Raw genomic sequence first — 20,004 nt, 5'->3', positions numbered from 1 at the left:
CTACTGGCCTAATATGTCCCACAAGGTTAAGGAGTTTTGCCTCTCCTGCCCCACCTGTCAAGCCAGTGGTAAGACAGGTGGGCATCCAAAGGCCCCCTTCATCCCACTTCCAGTGGTGGGGGTCCCCTTTGAAAGAGTGGGTGTGGACATAGTTGGTCCACTAGAACCTCCCACAGCCTCAGGAAATATGTATATCCTAGTAGTAGTGGATCATGCTACTAGGTATCCTGAAGCTATTCCCCTTAGGTCAACTACTGCCCCTGCAGTAGCCAAGGCCCTCATTGGTATCTTTACCAGAGTGGGTTTCCCTAAGGAGGTGGTGTCTGACAGAGGTACCAACTTCATGTCAGCATACCTAAAACACATGTGGAATGAGTGTGGGGTGACTTACAAATTCACTACACCATACCATCCACAAACTAATGGCTTAGTTGAGAGATTCAACAAGACATTAAAAGGCATGATCATGGGGCTCCCAGAAAAGCTCAAAAGGAGATGGGATGTCCTCTTGCCATGTCTGCTTTTCGCTTACAGAGAGGTGCCACAGAAGGGAGTAGGATTCTCACCCTTTGAACTTCTGTTTGGCCACCCTGTAAGGGGACCACTTGCTCTTGTTAAAGAAGGCTGGGAGAGACCTCTTCATGAGCCTAAACAGGACATAGTGGACGATGTACTTGGCCTTCGCTCTAGAATGGCAGAGTACATGGAAAAGGCAAGCAAAAACCTTGAGGCCAGCCAACAGCTCCAGAAGTTTTGGTATGACCAAAAGGCTGCAATGGTGGAGTTCCAACCAGGGCAGAAAGTCTGGGTTCTGGAGCCTGTGGCTCCCAGGGCACTTCAGGACAAATGGAGTGGCCCTTACCCAGTGCTAGAAAGGAAGAGTCAGGTCACCTACCTGGTGGACCTGGGCACAAGCAGGAGCCCCAAGAGGGTGATCCATGTGAACCGCCTTAAGCTCTTCCATGACAGGGCTGATGTAAATCTGTTGATGGTAACAGATGAGGATCAGGAGGCAGAGAGTGAACCTCTCCCTGATCTTCTGTCATCAGACCCAAAAGATGGCTCAGTAGATGGAGTGATCTACTCAGACACCCTCTCTGGCCAACAGCAAGCTGATTGTAGGAGAGTCCTACAACAGTTTCCTGAACTCTTCTCCCTAACCCCTGGTCAGACACACCTGTGTACCCATGATGTGGACACAGGAGACAGCATGCCTGTCAAAAACAAAATTTTTAGACAGTCTGACCATGTTAAGGAAAGCATCAAGGTGGAAGTCCACAAGATGCTGGAATTGGGAGTAATTGAGCGCTCTGACAGCCCCTGGGCTAGCCCAGTGGTCTTAGTCCCCAAACCTCACACCAAAGATGGAAAGAAAGAGATGAGGTTTTGTGTGGACTACAGAGGGCTCAACTCTGTCACCAAGACAGACGCCCATCCAATTCCTAGAGCTGATGAGCTCATAGACAAATTAGGTGCTGCCAAATTCTTAAGTACCTTTGACTTGACAGCAGGGTACTGGCAAATAAAAATGGCACCTGGAGCAAAAGAGAAAACAGCATTCTCCACACCTGATGGGCATTATCAGTTTACTGTTATGCCCTTTGGTTTAAAGAATGCCCCTGCCACCTTCCAAAGGTTGGTGAATCAAGTCCTTGCCGGTTTGGAGTCCTTTAGCACAGCTTATCTTGATGATATTGCTGTCTTTAGCTCCACCTGGCAGGATCACCTGGTCCACCTGAAGAAGGTTTTGAAGGCTCTGCAATCTGCAGGCCTCTCTATCAAGGCATCCAAATGCCAGATAGGGCAGGGAACTGTGGTTTACTTGGGCCACCTTGTAGGTGGAGGCCAAGTTCAGCCACTCCAACCCAAGATCCAGACTATTCTGGACTGGGCAGCTCCAAAAACCCAGACTCAAGTCAGGGCATTCCTTGGCTTGACTGGGTACTACAGGAGGTTTGTGAAGGGATATGGATCCATTGTGACAGCCCTCACTGAACTCACCTCCAAGAAAATGCCCAAGAAAGTGAACTGGACTGTAGAATGCCAACAGGCCTTTGACACCCTGAAACAAGCAATGTGCTCAGCACCAGTTCTAAAAGCTCCAGATTATTCTAAGCAGTTCATTGTGCAGACAGATGCCTCTGAACATGGGATAGGGGCAGTTTTGTCCCAAACAAATGATGATGGCCTTGACCAGCCTGTTGCTTTCATTAGCAGGAGGTTACTCCCCAGGGAGCAGCGTTGGAGTGCCATTGAGAGGGAGGCCTTTGCTGTGGTTTGGTCCCTGAAGAAGCTGAGACCATACCTCTTTGGGACTCACTTCCTAGTTCAAACTGACCACAGACCTCTCAAATGGCTGATGCAAATGAAAGGTGAAAATCCTAAACTGTTGAGGTGGTCCATCTCCCTACAGGGAATGGACTTTATAGTGGAACACAGACCTGGGACTGCCCATGCCAATGCAGATGGCCTTTCCAGGTTCTTCCACTTAGAAAATGAAGACTCTCTTGGGAAAGGTTAGTCTCATCCTCTTTCGTTTGGGGGAGGGGTTGTGTAAGGAAATGGCTCCTTGGCATGGTTGCCCCCTGACTTTTTGCCTTTGCTGATGCTATGTTTACAATTGAAAGTGTGCTGAGGCCTGCTAACCAGGCCCCAGCACCAGTGTTCTTTCCCTAACCTGTACTTTTGTATCCACAATTGGCAGACCCTGGCATCCAGATAAGTCCCTTGTAACTGGTACTTCTAGTACCAAGGGCCCTGATGCCAAGGAAGGTCTCTAAGGGCTGCAGCATGTCTTATGCCACCCTGGAGACCTCTCACTCAGCACAGACACACTGCTTGCCAGCTTGTGTGTGCTAGGGGGGACAAAACGAGTAAGTCGACATGGCACTCCCCTCAGGGTGCCATGCCAGCCTCTCACTGCCTATGCAAGTATAGGTCAGTCACCCCTCTAGCAGGCCTTACAGCCCTAAGGCAGGGTGCACTATACCATAGGTGAGGGTACCAGTGCATGAGCATGGTACCCCTACAGTGTCTAAACAAAACCTTAGACATTGTAAGTGCAGGGTAGCCATAAGAGTATATGGTCTGGGAGTTTGTCAAACACGAACTCCACAGCACCATAATGGCTACACTGAAAACTGGGAAGTTTGGTATCAAACTTCTCAGCACAATAAATGCACACTGATGCCAGTGTACATTTTATTGCAAAATACACCCCAGAGGGCACCTTAGAGGTGCCCCCTGAAACTTAACCGACTGTCTGTGTAGGCTGACTAGTTCCAGCAGCCTGCCACACTAGAGACATGTTGCTGGCCCCATGGGGAGAGTGCCTTTGTCACTCTGAGGCCAGTAACAAAGCCTGCACTGGGTGGAGATGCTAACACCTCCCCCAGGCAGGAGCTGTAACACCTGGCGGTGAGCCTCAAAGGCTCACCCCTTTGTCACAGCACCGCAGGACACTCCAGCTAGTGGAGTTGCCCGCCCCCTCCGGCCCCGGCCCCCACTTTTGGCGGCAAGGCCGGAGAAAATAATGAGAACAACAAGGAGGAGTCACTGGCCAGTCAGGACAGCCCCTAAGGTGTCCTGAGCTGAAGTGACTCTAACTTTTAGAAATCCTCCATCTTGCAGATGGAGGATTCCCCCAATAGGGTTAGCATTGTGACCCCCTCCCCTTGGGAGGAGGCACAAAGAGGGTGTACCCACCCTCAGGGCTAGTAGCCATTGGCTACTAACCCCCCAGACCTAAACACGCCCTTAAATTTAGTATTTAAGGGCTACCCTGAACCCTAGAAAATTAGATTCCTGCAACAACAAGAAGGACTGCCTAGCTGAAAACCCCTGCAGAGGAAGACCAGAAGACAACAACTGCCTTGGCTCCAGAAACTCACCGGCCTGTCTCCTGCCTTCCAAAGAACTCTGCTCCAGCGACGCCTTCCAAAGGGACCAGCGACCTCTGAATCCTCTGAGGACTGCCCTGCTTCGACTACGACGACAAGAAACTCCCGAGGACAGCGGACCTGCTCCAAAAAGACTGCAACTTTATCCAAAGGAGCAGCTTTAAAGACCCCTGCAATCTCCCCGCAAGAAGCGTGAGACTTGCAACACTGCACCCGGCGACCCCGACTCGGCTGGTGGAGAACTGTAGGAAGTTGGCTCTGTATGTGCTATTTCAAAGTAAGGAATAGCATGCACAGAGTCCAAGGGTTCCCCTTAGAGGTAAAATAGTGGTAAAAATAGATAATACTAATGCTCTATTTTGTGGTAGTGTGGTCGAGCAGTAGGCTTATCCAAGGAGTAGTGTTAAGCATTTGTTGTACATACACATAGACAATAAATGAGGTACACACACTCAGAGACAAATCCAGCCAATAGGTTTTGTTATAGAAAAATATATTTTCTTAGTTTATTTTAAGAACCACAGGTTCAAATTTAACATGTAATATCTTGTTTGAAAGGTATTGCAGGTAAGTACATTAGGAACTTTGAATCATTTCAATTGCATGTATACTTTTCAAGTTATTGACAAATAGCTACTTTAAAAGTGGACACAGTGCAATTTTCACAGTTCCTGGGGGAGGTAAGTTGTTGTTAGTTTTACCAGGTAAGTAAGACACTTACAGGGTTCAGTTCTTGGTCCAAGGTAGCCCACCGTTGGGGGTTCAGAGCAACCCCGAAGTCACCACACCAGCAGCTCAGGGCCGGTCAGGTGCAGAGTTCAAAGTGGTGCCCAAAACGCATAGGCTAGAATGGAGAGAAGGGGGTGCCCCGGTTCCGGTCTGCTTGCAGGTAAGTACCCGCGTCTTCGGAGGGCAGACCAGGGGGGGTTTTGTAGGGCACCGGGGGGGACACAAGCCCACACAGAAATTTCACCCTCAGCAGCGCGGGGGGCGGCCGGGTGCAGTGTAGAAACAAGCGTCGGGTTTGCAATGTTAGTCTATGAGAGATCAACGGATCTCTTCAGCGCTGCAGGCAGGCAAGGGGGGGCTTCCTCGGGGAAACCTCCACTTGGGCAAGGGAGAGGGACTCCTGGGGGTCACTTCTCCAGTGAAAGTCCGGTCCTTCAGGTCCTGGGGGCTGCGGGTGCAGGGTCTTTTCCAGGCGTCGGGACTTAGGTTTCAGAGAGTCGCGGTCAGGGGAAGCCTCGGGATTCCCTCTGCAGGCGGCGCTGTGGGGGCTCAGGGGGGACAGGTTTTGGTACTCACAGTCGGAGAGTAGTCCGGGGGTCCTCCCTGAGGTGTTGGTTCTCCACCAGCCGAGTCAGGGTCGCCGGGTGCAGTGTTGCAAGTCTCACGCTTCTTGCGGGGAGTTGCAGGGTTCTTTAAAGCTGCTTCTGGAAACAAAGTTGCAGTCTTTATGGAGCAGGTCCGCTGTCCTCGGGAGTTTCTTGTCGTCGTCGAAGCAGGGCAGTCCTCAGAGGATTCAGAGGTCGCTGGTCCCTTTGGAAGGCGTCGCTGGAGCAGAGTTCTTTGGAAGGCAGGAGACAGGCCAGTGAGTTTCTGGAGCCAAGGCAGTTGTGGTCTTCTGGTCTTCCTCTGCAGGGGTTTTCAGCTGGGCAGTCCTTCTTCTTGTTGTTGCAGGAATCTAATTTTCTAGGGTTCAGGGTAGCCCTTAAATACTAAATTTAAGGGCGTGTTTAGGTCTGGGGGGTTAGTAGCCAATGGCTACTAGCCCTGAGAGTGAGTACACCCTCTTTGTGCCTCCTCCCAAGGGGAGGGGGTCACAATCCTAACCCTATTGGGGGAATCCTCCATCTGCAAGATGGAGGATTTCTAAAAGTTAGAGTCACTTCAGCTCAGGACACCTTAGGGGCTGTCCTGACTGGCCAGTGACTCCTCCTTGTTATTCTCATTATTTTCTCCGGCCTTGCCGCCAAAAGTGGGGGCTGGGCCGGAGGGGGCGGGCAACTCCACTAGCTGGAGTGTCCTGCGGTGCTGTGACAAAGGGGTGAGCCTTTGAGGCTCACCGCCAGGTGTTACAGCTCCTGCCTGGGGGAGGTGTTAGCATCTCCACCCAGTGCAGGCTTTGTTACTGGCCTCAGAGTGACAAAGGCACTCTCCCCATGGGGCCAGCAACATGTCTCTAGTGTGGCAGGCTGCTGGAACTAGTCAGCCTACACAGATAGTCGGTTAAGTTTCAGGGGGCACCTCTAAGGTGCCCTCTGGGGTGTATTTTGCAATAAAATGTACACTGGCATCAGTGTGCATTTATTGTGCTGAGAAGTTTGATACCAAACTTCCCAGTTTTCAGTGTAGCCATTATGGTGCTGTGGAGTTCGTGTTTGACAAACTCCCAGACCATATACTCTTATGGCTACCCTGCACTTACAATGTCTAAGGTTTTGTTTAGACACTGTAGGGGTACCATGCTCATGCACTGGTACCCTCACCTATGGTATAGTGCACCCTGCCTTAGGGCTGTAAGGCCTGCTAGAGGGGTGTCTTACCTATACTGCATAGGCAGTGAGAGGCTGGCATGGCACCCTGAGGGGAGTGCCATGTCGACTTACTCGTTTTGTCCTCACTAGCACACACAAGCTGGCCAGCAGTGTGTCTGTGCTGAGTGAGAGGTCTCCAGGGTGGCATAAGACATGCTGCAGCCCTTAGAGACCTTCCTTGGCTTCAGGGCCCTTGGTACTAGTAGTACCAGTTACAAGGGACTTATCTGGATGCCAGGGTCTGCCAATTGTGGATACAAAAGTACAGGTTAGGGAAAGAACACTGGTGCTGGGGCCTGGTTAGCAGGCCTCAGCACACTTTCAATTGTAAACATAGCATCAGCAAAGGCAAAAAGTCAGGGGGCAACCATGCCAAGGAGGCATTTCCTTACACAACCCCCCCCCAAACGAAAGAGGATGAGACTAACCTTTTCCAAGAGAGTCTTCATTTTCTAAGTGGAAGAACCTGGAAAGGCCATCTGCATTGGCATGGGCAGTCCCAGGTCTGTGTTCCACTATAAAGTCCATTCCCTGTAGGGAGATGGACCACCTCAACAGTTAGGATTTTCACCTTTCATTTGCATCAGCCATTTGAGAGGTCTGTGGTCAGTTTGAACTAGGAAGTGAGTCCCAAAGAGGTATGGTCTCAGCTTCTTCAGGGACCAAACCACAGCAAAGGCCTCCCTCTCAATGGCACTCCAACACTGCTCCCTGGGGAGTAACCTCCTGCTAATGAAAGCAACAGGCTGGTCAAGGCCATCATCATTTGTTTGGGCAAAACTGCCCCTATCCCATGTTCAGAGGCATCTGTCTGCACAATGAACTGCTTAGAATAATCTGGAGCTTTTAGAACTGGTGCTGAGCACATTGCTTGTTTCAGGGTGTCAAAGGCCTGTTGGCATTCCACAGTCCAGTTCACTTTCTTGGGCATTTTCTTGGAGGTGAGTTCAGTGAGGGCTGTCACAATGGATCCATATCCCTTCACAAACCTCCTGTAATACCCAGTCAAGCCAAGGAATGCCCTGACTTGAGTCTGGGTTTTTGGAGCTACCCAGTCCAGAATAGTCTGGATCTTGGGTTGGAGTGGCTGAACTTGGCCTCCACCTACAAGGTGGCCCAAGTAAACCACAGTTCCCTGCCCTATCTGGCATTTGGATGCCTTGATAGAGAGGCCTGCAGATTGCAGAGCCTTCAAAACCTTCTTCAGGTGGACCAGGTGATCCTGCCAGGTGGAGCTAAAGACAGCAATATCATCAAGATAAGCTGTGCTAAAGGACTCCAAACCAGCAAGGACTTGATTCACCAACCTTTGGAAGGTGGCAGGGGCATTCTTTAAACCAAAGGGCATAACAGTAAACTGATAATGCCCATCAGGTGTGAAGAATGCTGTTTTCTCGTTTGCTCCAGGTGCCATTTTTATTTGCCAGTACCCTGCTGTCAAGTCAAAGGTACTTAAGAATTTGGCAGCACCTAATTTATCTATGAGCTCATCAGCTCTAGGAATTGGATGAGCATCTGTCTTGGTGACAGAATTGAGCCCTCTGTAATCCACACAAAACCTCATCTCTTTCTTTCCATCTTTGGTGTGAGGTTTGGGGACTAAGACCACTGGGCTAGCCCAGGGGCTGTCAGAGCGCTGAATTACTCCCAATTCCAGCATCTTGTGGACTTCCACCTTGATGCTTTCCTTAACATGGTCAGACTGTCTAAAGATTTTGTTTTTGACAGGCATGCTGTCTCCTGTGTCCACATCATGGGCACACAGGTGTGTCTGACCAGGGGTTAAGGAGAAGAGTTCAGGAAACTGTTGTAGGACTCTCCTACAATCCGCTTGCTGTTGGCCAGAGAGGGTGTCTGAGTAGATCACTCCATCTACTGAGCCATCTTTTGGGTCTGATGACAGAAGATCAGGGAGAGGTTCACTCTCTGCCTCCTGATCCTCATCTGTTACCATCAACAGATTCACATCAGCCCTGTCATGGAAGAGCTTAAGGCGGTTCACATGGATCACCCTCTTGGGGCTCCTGCTTGTGCCCAGGTCCACCAGGTAGGTGACCTGACTCTTCCTCTCTAGCACTGGGTAAGGGCCACTCCATTTGTCCTGGAGTGCCCTGGGAGCCACAGGCTCCAGAACCCAGACTTTCTGCCCTGGTTGGAACTCAACCAGTGCAGCCTTTTGGTCATACCAAAACTTCTGGAGCTGTTGGCTGGCCTCAAGGTTTTTGGTTGCCTTTTCCATGTACTCTGCCATCCTAGAGCGAAGGCCAAGTACATAGTCCACTATGTCTTGTTTAGGCTCATGAAGAGGTCTCTCCCAGCCTTCTTTAACAAGAGCAAGTGGTCCCCTTACAGGGTGGCCAAACAGAAGTTCAAAGGGTGAGAATCCTACTCCCTTCTGTGGCACCTCTCTGTAAGCAAAAAGCAGACATGGCAAGAGGACATCCCATCTCGTTTTGAGTTTTTCTGGGAGCCCCATGATCATGCCTTTTAATGTCTTGTTGAATCTCTCAACTAAGCCATTAGTTTGTGGATGGTATGGTGTAGTGAATTTGTAAGTCACTCCACACTCATTCCACATGTGTTTTAGGTATGCTGACATGAAGTTGGTACCTCTGTCAGACACCACCTCCTTAGGGAAACCCACTCTGGTAAAGATACCAATGAGGGCCTTGGCTACTGCAGGGGCAGTAGTCGACCTAAGGGGAATAGCTTCAGGATACCTAGTAGCATGATCCACTACTACTAGGATGTACATATTTCCTGAGGCTGTGGGAGGTTCCAGTGGACCAACTATGTCCACACCCACTCTTTCAAAGGGGACCCCCACCACTGGAAGTGGAATGAGGGGGGCCTTTGGGTGCCCACCTGTCTTACCACTGGATTGACAGGTGGGGCAGGAGAGGCAAAACTCCTTAACCTTCTGGGACATATTGGGCCAGTAGAAGTGGTTGACTAACCTCTCCCACGTCTTGGTTTGTCCCAAATGCCCAGCAAGGGGAATATCATGGGCTAAGGTCAGAATAAACTCTCTGAACGACTGAGGCACTACCACTCTCCTAGTGGCACCAGGTTTGGGGTCTCTGGCCTCAGTGTACAGGAGTCCATCTTCCCAATAGACCCTATGTGTTCCATTTTTCTTGCCCTTGGACTCTTCAGCAGCTTGCTGCCTAAGGCCTTCAAGAGAGGGACAGGTTTCTTGTCCCTTACACAGCTCCTCCCTTGAGGGTCCCCCTGGGCCTAAGAGCTCAACCTGATAAGGTTCAAGCTCCAAAGGCTCAGTTCCCTCAGAGGGCAGAACTTCTTCCTGAGAAGAGAGGTTCCCTTTTTCTGACTGTGTTGCAGTTGGTTTCCCAACTGACTTTCCTTTTCTCTTGGTAGGCTGGGCCATTTTTCCAGACTCCAGCTCTACTTTTTCACCCTGTGCCTTGCATTGTGCTCTTGTTTTTACACACACCAGTTCAGGGATACCCAGCATGGCTGCATGGGTTTTTAGTTCTACCTCAGCCCATGCTGAGGACTCCAGGTCATTTCCAAGCAGACAGTCTACTGGGATGTTTGAGGAGACCACCACCTGTTGCAGGCCATTGACCCCTCCCCATTCTAAAGTTACCATTGCCATGGGATGTGCTTTAGTTTGATTGTCAGCATTGGTGACTGTATAAGTTTTTCCAGTCAGGTATTGGCCAGGGGAAACCAGTTTCTCTGTCACCATGGTGACACTGGCACCTGTATCCCTCAGGCCCTCTACACTTGTCCCATTAATAAAGAGCTGCTGCCTGTATTTTTGCATGTTAGGAGGCCAGGCAGCTAGTGTGGCTAAATCCACCCCACCCTCAGAGACTAGAGTAGCTTCAGTGTGGACCCTGATTTGCTCTGGGCACACTGTTGATCCCACTTGGAGACTAGCCATTCCAGTGTTACCTGGATTGGAGTTTGGAGTGGAACTTTTCTTGGGACAGGCCTTGTCTCCAGTTTGGTGTCCAGACTGACTACAGTTTCGACACCAGGCCTTTTTGGGATCAAAGTTTTTACCCTTGTACCCAGGATTGTTTTGTGAAGAGGCTCTGGGCCCACCCTCCTGTGCAGGTTTTTGGGGGCCTGTAGAAGACTCTTGACTATTTTTATTTTTGGCTATCTCACCACCCTTCCCCTGGGGAGGTTTTGTGACCCCTTTCTTTTGGTCACCCCCTGTGGAAGTTTTGGACACCCTAGTCTTGACCCAATGGTCCGCCTTCTTTCCCAATTCTTGGGGAGAAATTGGTCCTAGGTCTACCAGATGCTGATGCAGTTTATCATTGAAACAATTACTTAACAGGTGTTCTTTCACAAATAAATTGTACAGCCCATCATAATTACTTACACCACTGCCTTGAATCCAACCATCTAGTGTTTTTACTGAGTAGTCTACAAAGTCAACCCAGGTCTGGCTCGAGGATTTTTGAGCCCCCCTGAATCTAATCCTATACTCCTCAGTGGAGAATCCAAAGCCCTCAATCAGGGTACCCTTCATGAGGTCATAAGATTCTGCATCTTTTCCAGAGAGTGTGAGGAGTCTATCCCTACACTTTCCTGTGAACATTTCCCAAAGGAGAGCACCCCAGTGAGATCTGTTCACTTTTCTGGTTACACAAGCCCTCTCAAAAGCTGTGAACCATTTGGTGATGTCATCACCATCTTCATATTTAGTTACAATCCCTTTAGGGATTTTCAACATGTCAGGAGAATCTCTGACCCTATTTATGTTGCTGCCACCATTGATGGGTCCTAGGCCCATCTCTTGTCTTTCCCTCTCTATGGCTAGGATCTGTCTTTCCAAAGCCAATCTTTTGGCCATCCTGGCTAACTGGATGTCCTCTTCACTGGAGTTATCCTCAGTGATTTCAGAGATGTTGGTCTCTCCTGTGAGGGAACCAGCATCTCTGACTATTATTTTTGGAGTCAGGGTTTGAGAGACCCTGTTCTCCCTAGATAGGACTGGTAGGGGGGAATTTTCCTCCAAGTCACTATCCTCTTCCTCTGAGTTGCCACCCTCAGAGGGGTTGGCCTTTTCAAACTCTGCCAAAAGCTCCTGGAGCTGTATTTTGGTAGGTTTGGGGCCCATTGTTATTTTCTTTATTTTACAGAGTGACCTTAGCTCCCTCATCTTAAGATGGAGGTAAGGTGTGGTGTCGAGTTCCACCACAGTCACATCTGTGCTAGACATTTTGCTTCTAAAAGTTGGAATACTTTTTAAGAATCTACAACTGGTTCTAGAATCTAATTCAAACTTTTACAGGCTTTTAAACTCTAAAAGAAATGCTAACAGGATCTAACACAAGGCCCTAGCAGGTCTTAAGAATTTAGAAAACTTTTCAAATTGCAAAAATCAATTTCTAATGACAATTTTGGACTTTGTCGTGTGATCAGGTATTGGCTGAGTAGTCCAGCAAATGCAAAGTCTTGTACCCCACCGCTGATCCACCAATGTAGGAAGTTGGCTCTGTATGTGCTATTTCAAAGTAAGGAATAGCATGCACAGAGTCCAAGGGTTCCCCTTAGAGGTAAAATAGTGGTAAAAATAGATAATACTAATGCTCTATTTTGTGGTAGTGTGGTCGAGCAGTAGGCTTATCCAAGGAGTAGTGTTAAGCATTTGTTGTACATACACATAGACAATAAATGAGGTACACACACTCAGAGACAAATCCAGCCAATAGGTTTTGTTATAGAAAAATATATTTTCTTAGTTTATTTTAAGAACCACAGGTTCAAATTTAACATGTAATATCTTGTTTGAAAGGTATTGCAGGTAAGTACATTAGGAACTTTGAATCATTTCAATTGCATGTATACTTTTCAAGTTATTGACAAATAGCTACTTTAAAAGTGGACACAGTGCAATTTTCACAGTTCCTGGGGGAGGTAAGTTTTTGTTAGTTTTACCAGGTAAGTAAGACACTTACAGGGTTCAGTTCTTGGTCCAAGGTAGCCCACCGTTGGGGGTTCAGAGCAACCCCGAAGTCACCACACCAGCAGCTCAGGGCCGGTCAGGTGCAGAGTTCAAAGTGGTGCCCAAAACGCATAGGCTAGAATGGAGAGAAGGGGGTGCCCCGGTTCCGGTCTGCTTGCAGGTAAGTACCCGCGTCTTCGGAGGGCAGACCAGGGGGGGGTTTTGTAGGGCACCGGGGGGGACACAAGCCCACACAGAAATTTCACCCTCAGCAGCGCGGGGGCGGCCGGGTGCAGTGTAGAAACAAGCGTCGGGTTTGCAATGTTAGTCTATGAGAGATCAACGGATCTCTTCAGCGCTGCAGGCAGGCAAGGGGGGGCTTCCTCGGGGAAACCTCCACTTGGGCAAGGGAGAGGGACTCCTGGGGGTCACTTCTCCAGTGAAAGTCCGGTCCTTCAGGTCCTGGGGGCTGCGGGTGCAGGGTCTTTTCCAGGCGTCGGGACTTAGGTTTCAGAGAGTCGCGGTCAGGGGAAGCCTCGGGATTCCCTCTGCAGGCGGCGCTGTGGGGGCTCAGGGGGGACAGGTTTTGGTACTCACAGTCGGAGAGTAGTCCGGGGGTCCTCCCTGAGGTGTTGGTTCTCCACCAGCCGAGTCGGGGTCGCCGGGTGCAGTGTTGCAAGTCTCACGCTTCTTGCGGGGAGTTGCAGGGTTCTTTAAAGCTGCTTCTGGAAACAAAGTTGCAGTCTTTATGGAGCAGGTCCGCTGTCCTCGGGAGTTTCTTGTCGTCGTCGAAGCAGGGCAGTCCTCAGAGGATTCAGAGGTCGCTGGTCCCTTTGGAAGGCGTCGCTGGAGCAGAGTTCTTTGGAAGGCAGGAGACAGGCCGGTGAGTTTCTGGAGCCAAGGCAGTTGTGGTCTTCTGGTCTTCCTCTGCAGGGGTTTTCAGCTGGGCAGTCCTTCTTCTTGTTGTTGCAGGAATCTAATTTTCTAGGGTTCAGGGTAGCCCTTAAATACTAAATTTAAGGGCGTGTTTAGGTCTGGGGGGTTAGTAGCCAATGGCTACTAGCCCTGAGAGTGAGTACACCCTCTTTGTGCCTCCTCCCAAGGGGAGGGGGTCACAATCCTAACCCTATTGGGGGAATCCTCCATCTACAAGATGGAGGATTTCTAAAAGTTAGAGTCACCTCAGCTCAGGACACCTTAGGGGCTGTCCTGACTGGCCAGTGACTCCTCCTTGTTATTCTCATTATTTTCTCCGGCCTTGCCGCCAAAAGTGGGGGCCGGGCCGGAGGGGGCGGGCAACTCCACTAGCTGGAGTGTCCTGCGGTGCTGTGACAAAGGGGTGAGCCTTTGAGGCTCACCGCCAGGTGTTACAGCTCCTGCCTGGGGGAGGTGTTAGCATCTCCACCCAGTGCAGGCTTTGTTACTGGCCTCAGAGTGACAAAGGCACTCTCCCCATGGGGCCAGCAACATGTCTCTAGTGTGGCAGGCTGCTGGAACTAGTCAGCCTACACAGATAGTCGGTTAAGTTTCAGGGGGCACCTCTAAGGTGCCCTCTGGGGTGTATTTTGCAATAAAATGTACACTGGCATCAGTGTGCATTTATTGTGCTGAGAAGTTTGATACCAAACTTCCCAGTTTTCAGTGTAGCCATTATGGTGCTGTGGAGTTCGTGTTTGACAAACTCCCAGACCATATACTCTTATGGCTACCCTGCACTTACAATGTCTAAGGTTTTGTTTAGACACTGTAGGGGTACCATGCTCATGCACTGGTACCCTCACCTATGGTATAGTGCACCCTGCCTTAGGGCTGTAAGGCCTGCTAGAGGGGTGTCTTACCTATACTGCATAGGCAGTGAGAGGCTGGCATGGCACCCTGAGGGGAGTGCCATGTCGACTTACTCGTTTTGTCCTCACTAGCACACACAAGCTGGCCAGCAGTGTGTCTGTGCTGAGTGAGAGGTCTCCAGGGTGGCATAAGACATGCTGCAGCCCTTAGAGACCTTCCTTGGCATCAGGGCCCTTGGTACTAGTAGTACCAGTTACAAGGGACTTATCTGGATGCCAGGGTCTGCCAATTGTGGATACAAAAGTACAGGTTAGGGAAAGAACACTGGTGCTGGGGCCTGGTTAGCAGGCCTCAGCACACTTTCAATTGTAAACATAGCATCAGTAAAGGCAAAAAGTCAGGGGGCAACCATGCCAAGGAGGCATTTCCTTACAAGAACCAACACCTCAGGGAGGACCCCCGGACTACTCTACGACTGTGAGTACCAAAACCTGTCCCCCCTGAGCCCCCACAGCGCCGCCTGCAGAGGGAATCCCGAGGCTTCCCCTGACCGCGACTCTCTGAAACCTAAGTCCCGACGCCTGGAAAAGACCCTGCACCCGCAGCCCCCAGGACCGGACTTTCACTGCAGAAGTGACCCCCAGGAGTCCCTCTCCCTTGCCCAAGTGGAGGTTTCCCCGAGGAAGCCCCCCCTTGCCTGCCTGCAGCGCTGAAGAGATCCCTTGATCTCTCATTGACTTCCATTGCGAACCCGACGCTTGTTCTAACACTGCACCCGGCCGCCCCCGCGCCGCTGAGGGTGAAATTTCTGTGTGGGCTTGTGTCCCCCCCGGTGCCCTACAAAACCCCCCTGGTCTGCCCTCCGAAGACGCGGGTACTTACCTGCAAACAGACCGGAACCGGGGCACCCCCTTCTCTCCATTGAAGCCTATGCGTTTTGGGCACCACTTTGAACTCTGCACCTGACCGGCCCTGAGCTGCTGGTGTGGTGACTTTGGGGTTGCTCTGAACCCCCAACGGTGGGCTACCTTGGACCAAGAACTGAACCCTGTAAGTGTCGTACTTACCTGGTAAAACTAACAAAAACTTACCTCCCCCAGGAACTGTGAAAATTGCACTGTGTCCACTTTTGAACTAGCTATTTGTGAATAACTTGAAAAGTATACATGCAATTGAAATGATTCAAAGTTCCTAATGTACTTACCTGAAATACCTTTCAAACAAGATATTACATGTTAAATTTGAACCTGTGGTTCTTAAAATAAACTAAGAAAATATATTTTTCTATAACAAAACCTATTGGCTGGATTTGTCTCTGAGTGTGTGTACCTCATTTATTGTCTATGTGTATGTACAACAAATGCTTAACACTACTCCTTGGATAAGCCTACTGCTCGACCACACTACCACAAAATAGAGCATTAGTATTATCTCTTTTTACCACTATTTTACCTCTAAGGGGAACCCTTGGACTCTGTGCATGCTATTCCTTACTTTGAAATAGCACATACAGAGCCAACTTCCTACAGATACCATGTTGGAATTCCATATTACTCTCCATCTAAAGCTGGGTACACCCACCACCCAATGCTCCTCCAATAGGCCCATAGTGTTGTCAAATTGTGACGTGAAACTATTTACTTCAATCCTCATGGCCTGCGTGCATCATGCCTGGCATTCTCTTATCACACCAACCCAATATTGCTACATCCGCAATTGGCAGGCCAACGATAATACACAATTAGTGGTGGCCCTATTGGAGGTGGCTCCACAGCGAAAGCAACCAACGGCTCTCTTCTTGCTCGGCACTGAGACGGCGTTCAACACTTTGAATGGAGTTCTCTCACTAAGGTTCTAGATAGGAGCCAACTGGGGCCTAAAATAAAAACTTTATTCACGCCCATTTCCAGAAGCCTACTGCCAAACTCAAAATCAATGCTTCCTTTTCCCCAACAATAAGGCTTACCCGGGGCACCCAAGAGGGATGCCCCTTGTCATCCCTGATTTTTTGCCCTCATAATGGAGCCTCTAGTGGCCATAATTGAATCCAATCCTGCAATACATGGCGCGACAGTCAATGGCAGAGAGCATAAGTTTGCTCTTTTTGCTGATGACATCTTCTGTTTCATCACAGACTCAGAAACTACTACCCCTGCACTGATGAGGGAGCTAGACTCCTTCTACCAAGTGTCGGGGTTCAAGATCTACTTCTCAAAAGTACAGGACACAGGAGTGGTGGAGCCCTAGGAAAGGCTCTGAGATCCTGCCCAAGGAAGTGGTTTCCAGTGGGAAACGTCAGTTGTTACTTTGGGGCATGAGGTGGGATTCAACTCCCACCCCATACATGAGACATCTACACTAGGGACGCCCCCACTCCTCCACTCCCTCTTTAAGGACCTCTACCACCGGGAAACCTAGAGATTTCTTGATAGGGCAGTCTTAACGGCCTGAAAATCAATTTCATGCCCCACCTTCTACATGTCCTACATACCATCCCTCTGGTCACCACTCAAGTGACCCTGCTTGCATATTTGTGCTAAAATGCTTGACTCTGTGTGGGGTGGCAAGACCCCAAAAGTAACAAAAGCGTCCCTATGAAGATCTGTAGCAGGCAGCTGCCTGGATTTCCCCAGATGCATCAACCTATATTTTAGCTGCACAACTCCGTCCCTCCCTTGACTGGAATTTTGACTCAGACGGCAAACTCTGGGTCCAGGCAAAGCAGGCTTTCTCCACCTCACCTCTAACTGGCCTTCTATTGCTCCCAATGTCGGCGTGGACTCAGACCCCCCAGCCACTCCCTTTAACATCCACGCTGCTAGCTTACTGGAGGGAGGTGCGAGGGTGCAGGGCATTTCTGACCTACCCCTTCCAGCTTACCTCATTGACACATAATCCCTATTTCCCTACAGGCAGGGTCAATCCTGGCTCCTTTAACTGGATACAGGGCTTATCGACTACTCTGACTTTTGTGACAAGGGCAACTTACGCACACACTTAGCCACTTGATTCACATTGACTAGACAAGACACTAATCGGTTCAGTCAGACTCTTCACTAGGCAGGTAGGGCCCTGGCACAACTGGCCCTCCAGCAAGACGACACACCTATTGAGTCCCTCCATCTCAATAACACCCGCCGCAGAGGCATATCTTGGTTGTACCAATATATTCTACATTTGATATTCCTAAAAAAAAAAAAAAAAACATGCTTATGTTCTGCAAGAGGAAAAATAATTAGATGTTGAGATTTCTGAGGACATATGGTGAGCCACATGACAGAGAGCTGCTAAGTCCTCAATCTGCATTTGTTACAAAGAGACCGCTACCAAAATACTAACTTGTTGGTACCTCAGGCCTGTCAGACTTGCAGAGATGTTTGGAGGCTCTGAGTAATGTCGGCGAACAAGGCACATTTTGGCACACTTGGTGGTCCTGCCCACTGATCCATACGTTTTGGATGGAGATCTAAAGTACAATACAAGTTATTACGAGTGTCTTGCTACCGCTCAATCTACTCATGATCCTGCTAGGGGATCCAGGGGGTGGACAGACTCTTCCCTTCAACAACCCTGCAGGGCTGCCTGTTTTCCCATTTGCTTTTAACAGCGTTACTGTGTGTTGCCCAGCTGTGGAAACAGTCTCTGCCCTCCCACCACCCTCCTTGAACATGTGGTGGGGAAAGATCTGGTCACATTATGCCATGAAAAAAATAAATGCCATTATACGAGATAGAGTGCCCAAGTTTGACGTCATTTCGACCATTTGCTAATTACATACGGTGTCTTCAACGGGCGGAGAGCTCCACATGGCAATGTCCAGGATGCTGAGGGCAACTGACGTCCACATTATGTTCCTATCAGATAATGCAGGGGGCTCATGGGAACTGACCTTTCAACTGGTTGACTAAGTTTTCTTTTTGAGGCTATATGAGGGGGAATGGTGATTTTCTATGAACGCTCTAAGCGAAATTGTAATTAAATTGTACTATTTGCTTTGGGCAGGGGTCATGGGCCGTCATTTCCATTTCATGTTCTTCACACTGCTTCATCAGAAAATGTACTGTGTGTCATGTTCTTTTCTTGAAAATGCAAAACAAAACCGTTGAAAAAGCTGTGTTGTTTTGTTTGCAGGTACCCATTGATTATTTAAGATCAGATTTATTTTTGGCACTCTGTCTTATGATCTACTTTTCTTTATGATGGACAGGGAGGAAGGTCGGAATATTTACAGGTGTTTGAGTTTACGTCAAGCATTCCATCTATCACTTTTGGTATACCCAATTTGCTATAAAAACACAAGATTTCCTTCTTAGCAACCTTTCACGTGCTACTTTCTTTTTCATCCAATCAGCCCCTCCAGATTTCATAGGCAACCACTTTCACCCATGGTTTTGTTTTACACAATTCCGTGAGCTGGAACCCTTGTCAGTACTATGCCCCTTGATTTCATTCCTTTACATCACAAACTCCAAGTCACTAAACTGGGTGTCCAGACTTCCTATTGCAGGGTCCAGGTGACATAACATATTTACCATACCGTGCTCTCAGATGTTTTGTTTACAACCATTCAGGCTCAGATATTACCATCTAATAGGCCTAGCTAGATTTCCCTTTCAACAAAGCTCATCACTCTATAATGCCATTTGCCATTCACTACTTGCCCAAACATATGCTTTTCACCAACACTTCTTGCTCATATTTCCTTTTCACCACCATATATGCCCAGGTTTCCGTTTCAATGATAACATCTTCATAAATACTCCCAAAACCTTAACACCAGAATCCAACTGCTTAAGACTAAGAAAGGCTCCTGATTTTAACTATCAGAAACAAATCAATGCCCCAGTTATTGAATCTGTTATTGAATTACTGAAAACAGATAAGTACATTTTTGCTCATTACCTCCTAGGGATGGCTAGGCTGAGCCGCAAAGGTTTTGTTCCAAGACCTGTTTTCAAGTGGCATTCTTTTAAGGCTCTCTTATGTTCCTCAAAATCTCCAAATTTCACAAAGCCATAACCCCTAAAAAAGGAGAAAAAAAAACAAAAACAAAGGAGAATGATTATTAAAGTATTAGATCAATTGTGACAAGCATCCTTTCTGTTGAACTTTCCTGCGATGTGGTGGTGAGCCCAACCTAGCAGATTACTAATACAGTAGTTAATGGCACATGTACAAGGGCACTATAGTAAGCAATATGATTCTTCATAAATACAAAACTAATACTTATGCACAGTACTCTCTTTTTCAAAGGCTACTTTGGTGCTAAGATAAAAGACAAATAGGACTTAGATTCTCCACAGAATATTTAGGCTAAATGCATTAATCGAAACCAAGCATCCGTGGATGATGGAACTTGGTCCAATGGAGCCTAAATGAACAAGAGTGTGCAATACCTCAATACCAATATTCACATTCATTTATAGATTATGGTTACATGATCACAATAAAAATCGGTTTCTAGAACACTGTTCTATGTGCTAGAATCAGATAAACTTGAGTTTTGCAGAAGTTACACCACCAAGATTTCCAACTTGTATTTTACCGAGAGACCAAAAGGCATATTCAAATTGCCCCCTCTAGAACTACTAGATGCTGGTTTTCGACTCTGACAATGCACTGAAGCCTGCTAATCACACCTCAGTGCCAGTGATCTTTCCTTTAAAACAAAGTGTGTCTAAATTGTTTTACAATTGGCACATGACTTTAGCACTCCTGTAAGTCCCTACTAAATGGCACCTCTGGTACCTAGGGCATGGGTAGTAAAAGGGGTCCCTCAGAGCTGCATTTCTTATGCTACCCTAAAGGCCCCACATACAAACTGCACATGGCCTGCCATAGCAGACTGCGT

At 48.6% G+C, this 20,004-nt stretch overlaps 1 protein-coding gene across 1 annotated transcript in view; it reads right to left on the bottom strand.

Moving 5' to 3' along the window:
- The window catches only part of LOC138267822 (tRNA selenocysteine 1-associated protein 1-like), a 207,894-nt gene that overhangs the window by 75,114 nt on the left and 112,776 nt on the right, over positions 1 to 20,004 (bottom strand). The window contains exon 6 of the mRNA XM_069217040.1: positions 19,056 to 19,175. Coding sequence (XP_069073141.1) covers positions 19,056 to 19,175 — 120 coding nt within the window. The remainder of the gene's footprint in view (positions 1 to 19,055; positions 19,176 to 20,004) is intronic.

This window comes from Pleurodeles waltl, chromosome 2_1, assembly GCF_031143425.1.
Source record: "Pleurodeles waltl isolate 20211129_DDA chromosome 2_1, aPleWal1.hap1.20221129, whole genome shotgun sequence".
Lineage (NCBI taxonomy): Eukaryota > Metazoa > Chordata > Amphibia > Caudata > Salamandridae > Pleurodeles > Pleurodeles waltl.
The sequence above is the reverse complement of the archived record's forward strand: the minus strand, read 5'-3'. Positions and strand labels throughout refer to the sequence as shown.